The 7,239-nt window shown below is 40.9% G+C and overlaps 1 protein-coding gene across 1 annotated transcript; it reads left to right on the forward strand.

Annotated features, from left to right (window-relative positions):
- The first annotated feature begins 2,755 nt into the window (after positions 1-2,755).
- LOC132613036 (uncharacterized) lies at positions 2,756-3,118 on the forward strand. Its single transcript, XM_060327097.1, has one exon. It carries the CDS (start codon positions 2,756-2,758, stop codon positions 3,116-3,118), a length of 363 nt encoding a protein of 120 aa, XP_060183080.1.
- The last annotated feature ends 4,121 nt before the right edge of the window (positions 3,119-7,239 follow it).

Here is a 7,239-nt window from a genome sequence, read left to right on the forward strand (position 1 = left end):
CAGACCAAATGTGCACCTACCATTCTAAAGGAGTAGGGCACAGTACCGAGGATTGCATCAATCTAAAGTACAAAATACAGGATTTGATCGACAGGAAATAAATTGTCCTCCAAACGGCTGCGCCTAACGTGAACACCAATTCTTTGCCTAATCACGGCAATAATGTGATTCATATGGTTGAAAAAGAGGCAGATTAGATCGCAGCGCACGGTGGCCAGTTACTATACAGGAGTGCCCACAGTTCAAGGTATTAATACTCGCGCCAGTGGTTGTGAACGTTTCTCAGATAACAGAAGCGTTGCCCAAGAAAGATTTCGTGGTACGAGTGGCTGCAGCACATGGCATGACAAGATCAAGAAGGTGTTACACCCCTAAGGATTTTGCCCAAAGGGTACCATGAAAAGATGGAAACCAAAAGAGGACCATTACTGAGGGAGAGGCAGAAGACTTCTGGAGCCGAATGCATCCAAAGGAATACTCTATTGTGGAGCATTTAAAAAAAACGTTGGCCCAAATATCAGTGTTTGCACTCTTATTAAGCTCCTCACAACACCATTTGTCTTTGATGAAAGTGTTAGAAGAAGCCCATGTTCCGGCTGGGACAAGCAGTAAAAATTTGGTTGAAATGATCGCACATGTCATAGAGAATCATCAAATTTCCTTCACTGAGAAAGAGCTGCCTAAAGAGGGCACGAATCACAACAAAGCACTACATATTCCTATTATGTGCTGCAACAACGTAGTCACCCGAGTTCTAGTCAACAATGATGGTGGGTTCAACATTTGCCCCGAATTCACTTTGGTTCAGCTGGGTTATGACCTCAGGAAAGTGCATCAAAGCCATACCAATATACGAGCATTTGACGGAGGTTGGTGTAATGCCATTGGAGAGGTTAACCTCAACATTTAAATTGGGCCAGCAGAGTTCATCACTGAATTCCAGGTCATGGAAATACCCGCCAGTTACAACTAGTTGCTATGAAAGTCGTGGATTCACATGGTAGGAGTTGTGCCATCCTAACTCCATCAATCTTTAAAATTTGTATAGGATGGCCACGAGGTCGTAATCCGTGGAGAAGGTAGCATCCACAACTACCCAAAAAATTCAGTGCCATCGTGGCAGTGCCCAAAGGAACGGATTTCCATGTAACGGAACTGGTTGGAGCTGCTCACAAGATAGATGCTACAGAGGTACCCATGCCCATAGCATATAAAATTATTGCATCAGCTATCACAGGGACAATCATTAACATTCCTCAAGATTTTTTTTTGTTTTCGACTAGGGTATGTCCCAACTGACAACGAGGTCTCGGTCAGCTGATAAAAAGAAGAGGGACATTGCAAAGCTCCGCAAACTTATTCCAAATTTATACCAGTCATTCCCATAAAGGATGCCAATGTCAAATGATGCAGACATAGAAAAAGGGATAGGGATGCTATTCCAAAAAGAAGATTGCTCAGTGGTGCTGAAAGAATACATCACATATTTGAGGAAATTCTTTGATAGGCTCTGAAAGTTCAATCTAAAGCTAAACTTGGCCAAGTGCGCATTTGGGGTACCTATTGAGAAGTTGCTTGGATTCATAGTCAGCCAAAGGGGCATAAAACTAGATCTGACCAAGATCAAAACAATCCAAGAGTTTCCTCCTCCGAAGACCAAGAAAGAGGTCATGAGCTTCTTAGGAAGATTGAATTACATCGGGCAATTCATAGCTCGGTCAACCATCATTGTGGAACCATACTAAATCTCTTGAAGAAAGACGCACCCACAAAAATGATAAAAAAAATTCCAAGAGGCTTTCGACACCATCAAAAGATATTTTCCTAATCTACCAGTTTTGGTACCCTCTAGGCCCGGGAGTCAATTTTCTGATACTTGTCCATATCAGAAAATGCCTTCGGGTGCGTGTTAGGACGATGAAAGGGGAAAAAAGGTGTGTGTTAGGACGATGAAAGGGGAAAAAAGTAACGTGCCATATATTACTTGAGCAAGAAATTCACTACTTGTGAGGCAAGATACACGCTGGTGGAAATGACCTGTTATACCCTAACATGGGTGACTCAGAAGTTGAGGCACTATTTGTCATCATATACCACCCATCTGATATCTAAAATGGATCCGCTAAGGTATATCTTTTGCCAACCCATACCCATTGGAATGTTGAGCGAATTTGATATGGTGTACATAGCACAAAAGGTCGTCAAAGGGCAAGCATTGGCTGATGTCTTAGCCAAAAGTCCTATGGATGAAGATCTCAAAACCCTTCGAATCCATTTTCCAGACAAAGGAGTGTTGGCCATCGAAGAGGAAGCAGTAGAACCTTACATCGGGTGGAGATTGTTCTTCGGTGGGGCTATCAATTATAAAGGTTCTGGAATTAGAGCAGTCTTGCTATCAGAGACCAGGAAACATTACCCGATAGTCGCAAAGATCAAATTCCGCTATACCAACAATATGGCGAAATACGAAGCTTGCATCTTGGGCCTAAGAATGGCATTTGATATGGATGTCCGTGAGTTGCTGGTCATAGAAGACTCTGATCTCCTAATACACCAAGTACAGGGCGAGTGGGCCACTAAGAATGATAAAATCTTGCCGTATGTAAACCTGGTACAAAGATTGTGCAAAAACTTCGAAAAGATCGAATTCAGGCATACACCAAGGGCTTAGAATAAGTTTGACGATGCTTTAGCCACCATAGCATCCATGATCCAACATCCCGAAAGTAGTCACATTGACCCTATAGAAATCAGTATGAAAGACGAGCACGCTTATTGTTCTCATGTGGAGGCAGAGCCAGATGGCAAACCATGGTATAACGACATCAAGTTGTATTTGGAGAAGAGGGAGTATCCCCAAGGCATCGCGAGTAATCAAAAGAAAACCATCCTAAGAATGGCCAATGGTTTCTTCCTGAACAAAGAAATACCGTATAAGCGGATGCCGGATTTGGGTTTGCTCCAATGTGTAGATACTGCTGAAGCCACAAAGCTATTAGAAGAAATACACGCTGGGACTTGTGGGCCTCATATGAATGGTTTTGGGCTGGCCAAGAAAATCATTCAGGCAGGATATTACTGGATAACGATGGAAAGCTATTGTTGCCAATTTGTATAAAAATGCCATCAATGCCAAATCCATGGAGATCTGATCAGAGTCCGGCCCAGTGAACTCAATGCCATGAGCTCACGTTGGCCATTTGTTGCTTGGGGTATGGACATCATTGGACCAATCGAGCCTACTGCTTTAAATGGGCATCTATTCATTCTAGTTGCCATCAACTACTTCACAAAATGGGTGGAAGCAACGTCCCACAAATCAATGAAGAAGAAAGTAGTGGCTGACTTTGTGCAAAACAATATCATATGCCGTTTTGGCATATCCGAATCTATCATAACGGATAACGGGGCAAATCTGAATAGTCACTTGATGAAGGACATCTGTGAGCATTTCAAGATCACTCAAAGGAACTCCACGGCCTACCGGCCACAAATGAATGGAGCTATAGAAGCAGCCAATAAGAACATCAAAAGGATATTAAGAAAGATGATGGAAAACTACAGAGGTTGGCACGAGCAGTTACCATATGCTCTGTTGGGTTACCGTACAACAGCCCTAACTTCAACAAGGGCAACTCCTTACTTGCTTGTTTACGGTCTGAAGCCGTCATACCCGCTAAAGTCGAGATACCTTCACTTAGAATCATTCAAGAGGTAGAATTGGACAATGCAGAATGGATTAAGGCTCAATAAGAGCAATTGGCATTAATCTATGAAAAAAGGATGGTTGTTGTATATCACGATCAATTATACCGGCAAAGAATGGCACGCGCCTTCACTAAACGACTCAGAGCGCGACTTTTTCAAATAGGGCATTTGGTACTCAAAAGAATATTACCACACTAGGACGAGTACAATGGGAAGTTCGCCCCTAATTGGCAGGGTCCCTACATGGTTAGAAAGTGCTCTCCGGAGGAGGAATAGTGTTGGCAGAGATGGACGGGCAAGAGTGGCCCAAGCCAATTAACGCAGATGCAGTCAAGCGGTACAATGGCTGAAGACGCACCTCCTCAGTTGCAAAAGTTTGTTTTCATTTGCTTGTATTAGTTGTTCCATTGCTTGTAATTGTTTGCAATAGTTAAAAGAAAAAAATCAAATTACCTCTTTGTAATATGAATTATGCAATGACCTGACTTCCCCAATGTGGGATACATAGGAAGTCCATTTGGGACCCGATCACATTATTAGTAAAAAAACAAAAATCAATCACTTTATTTTGAACTACGTTCGACCTCATTCTTGCTGGGACAACATACGTAGGCCCTCTTGAGCTCGGTCGTACCAAAAGAAAAACCTATAAAACCCCTAGGAAGCCTCGAGGAGGGTATGGATCAGGCACGAAGAGATTTCCACAAATGCCCAACTGGGGCAGAATTTTTTAGAGGATCTAAAAAATTCGTGCCACCATCCTGTTACAAGAAGTAGTAAACCCAGAGTTCCAAACTGGGGCAGACATTTTGAGAAGCAGTAAACCCAGAGTCTTAAAATTTCTCTCCCTCAACCAGTCAACATGGTTTAATCGATATGACACCCTAAACTGGGGTAGAAATTTTGAATGGACCTCAAAATTTCCACGCTATTATTCGGCATGAGAGTTTTCCAGGCAAATATGTCCAAACTAAGGTAGAATTGTTTAGAAGATCTTAAAAATTCTGCAGAACAGAAGGAGCCATCAGCTATTCGAGCAGCAAAGAAGAGAATAGTTCTTATCCAAAGCGCATGTAATGAGAATAACTTAAATAATTTCATAGAAATTGAAAACACATTTACTCCCATAAAATAGTTTTATTCTGTAACTTATGATTTATGAAAATAATTTCCCTTGCATAGTGAAGATAAATTCAACTTTCAAATACCAAACCCAAGAGGGATTGAGTCTGAAGCCGGCAAAGCTGGCGATACAACCAGGGACAACAAGACGGATCAACTTTAATAGGAAACTAACCCCTTGCCGATGCAGGTCCCCATATCATCAGGTGGATGATCCATTTTTTTAACTTTGTTTCATGTGCAGGTGAAAAACCTTTTCCATACAAAATCGCAGCCATCGCCGGAGGCAAGGTTCATAATCTGGTTATCCACGAGGGTTATAAAGGATCGAAATGCCATGAGGGAAAATATCTAGCCACGAGGGCTATCAATAGATAAAAATGCCATGAGCATATCTAGCCAAAAGGGCTAACAAATAAGCGAAAATGCCATTAGTGCAAACATCCGGCCGACAAGGCCACAATGAAAAAAAAAAGTAATGAAGCAGCGCATCTGACTAAGAGGTCGCAGCGAACATTTAAAGAGTCAAGCAATGTAAATCCGGCCAGTCAGCTGATCTTTTCGCTACCAGAGTCAGGCGATGTAAATCCGGCTAGTCGGCTGCAGTTTTTGCTCCAGTGAGTCAGGCGATGTAAATCCGGTCAATTGGTTGCAGTCTTCACTACAAAGGTGAAGCGATGTAAATTTGCCCAATTGGGTGCAGTTTTCGCTCCAATGAGTCAGGCGATGTAAATCCGGTTAATTAGTTGCAGTCTTCCCAACAAGGGTCAAGCGTTGTAAATCCAGCCAATTGGGTGCAGTTTTCGCTCCAGCGAGTCAAGCGATGTAAATACGGCCAGTCGGCTGCAGTTTTCGCTATAAGCGTCAACCAATGTAAATTCGATCAATTGGTTTCAGTTTTTGCTACAAAGGTCAAGCGATGTAAATCCGCCCAACTGGGTGTATTTTTCGCTCCAGTGAGTCAGGTGATGTAAGGTCACGCCTAAAAACTGACCCTAGATGTAACAGGCATCCGATGCTATAAACAACATCGAAAGCACCTTGTAAAATAATTAAACATCAAGTTCCTTTCTAATAATATTTCCTTATAAAATTAAACAAAGTTATAAGTAACTGCATATATGAGGATCACAATTATGAAATAAAATCAGCGGAAGTCTAATATAAGTAAATAGTAATAAACATGGCAAAAACACATTAAGTCGTACGAGACTTTGACAATCTACCCACTATTCTAACAACTATTTATGGAGCTTCTAAGAGTCACAACAATCATTTAACTTCGAGACGCAGCCCGGAAATCTAGAATAATATATGAAACAGGAAGTGCCGTACGAACAAGGATGTGGGCTCACCAAATCAACAGCAGCAGTTAGTTCTCCTAAGCGTCGAGAGTATCACGAACCTGCATTTCTCCGTTACCTAACATACCATCAAAAACAACAATGGTATGCCTGAGTACTTTCGTACTCAGTGAATGCCTCGGGGACAACAAGTAATATAAAATAAAATATAATAATACATAAAGAAATCAGTTCTAAAAAGATAGTATAAAAACAGTCATTCCACTTTATGATTCTTAATATCATTTGTTAAACAGTTTACAAAGCCATTAATCAATATAAAAATAATTATTTAACTTGTATATCTCAATAAGAATTATCAAAACCGATTATAAAGCCTATTATCAAGTTACAACTTTTAATAATGCCTTTCAAATTGATCATGATTGTCAACAACAGTTCCATGAGAGAATAAGAATATCACACATGCCAATACAGGCCCGAGAATCAATCACATCGAAGGGATGACCGTAGAGGTTCCCTAAACACAGCGCACCACACCAGAATATGTAATTCTCGGTGGCTATCCTTCCTCCCGAATAGCTAGGCATAAACCACACTCTGGGTAGCGAACCCGGCAGTGACCACTCTTCCTCCCGAATGGCTAGGCAATTACCACACTAGGATCCATAGTGGCTACCCTTCCTCCCGAGTAGCTAGGCCAAACACAATAACAAAGTTCATAGCATAGAAGCTGATTCACAATTTGTCTTAATGTATGTCACACCATCAATTAACATTAAGATTCATTATGCCATATCGTCAAGATTAAGTCATTTCAATCAATATTTTAAAAACTTATAACCACTTTACAAAAGATTTCCATGTGCCAATTCATCAAGGAGAATGTCATTACCAACTCTTAACCATCATTATTAAGCATCTCTCATCGAGGAAAACCATTATGATTTCATATACGTATAAAGAGGATAATACAATCAATGTTTAATATGGGTTTATCCCCTCACACACATTAACCACTATTTAGACATGAATTAAAGTTCAAGAAACAAGAAAAGATTACTTTTCCTTTCATTCATTAAAGAATCTTGAATAAAATTTATAC

Source organism: Lycium barbarum, chromosome 10 (assembly GCF_019175385.1).
Source record: "Lycium barbarum isolate Lr01 chromosome 10, ASM1917538v2, whole genome shotgun sequence".
Lineage (NCBI taxonomy): Eukaryota > Viridiplantae > Streptophyta > Magnoliopsida > Solanales > Solanaceae > Lycium > Lycium barbarum.

What these genes read in the sequence shown, in the direction of transcription:
- LOC132613036 (XM_060327097.1), top strand. Translation starts at nt 2,756, where the DNA reads ATGAAAGACGAGCACGCTTATTGTTCTCATGTGGAGGCAGAGCCAGAT.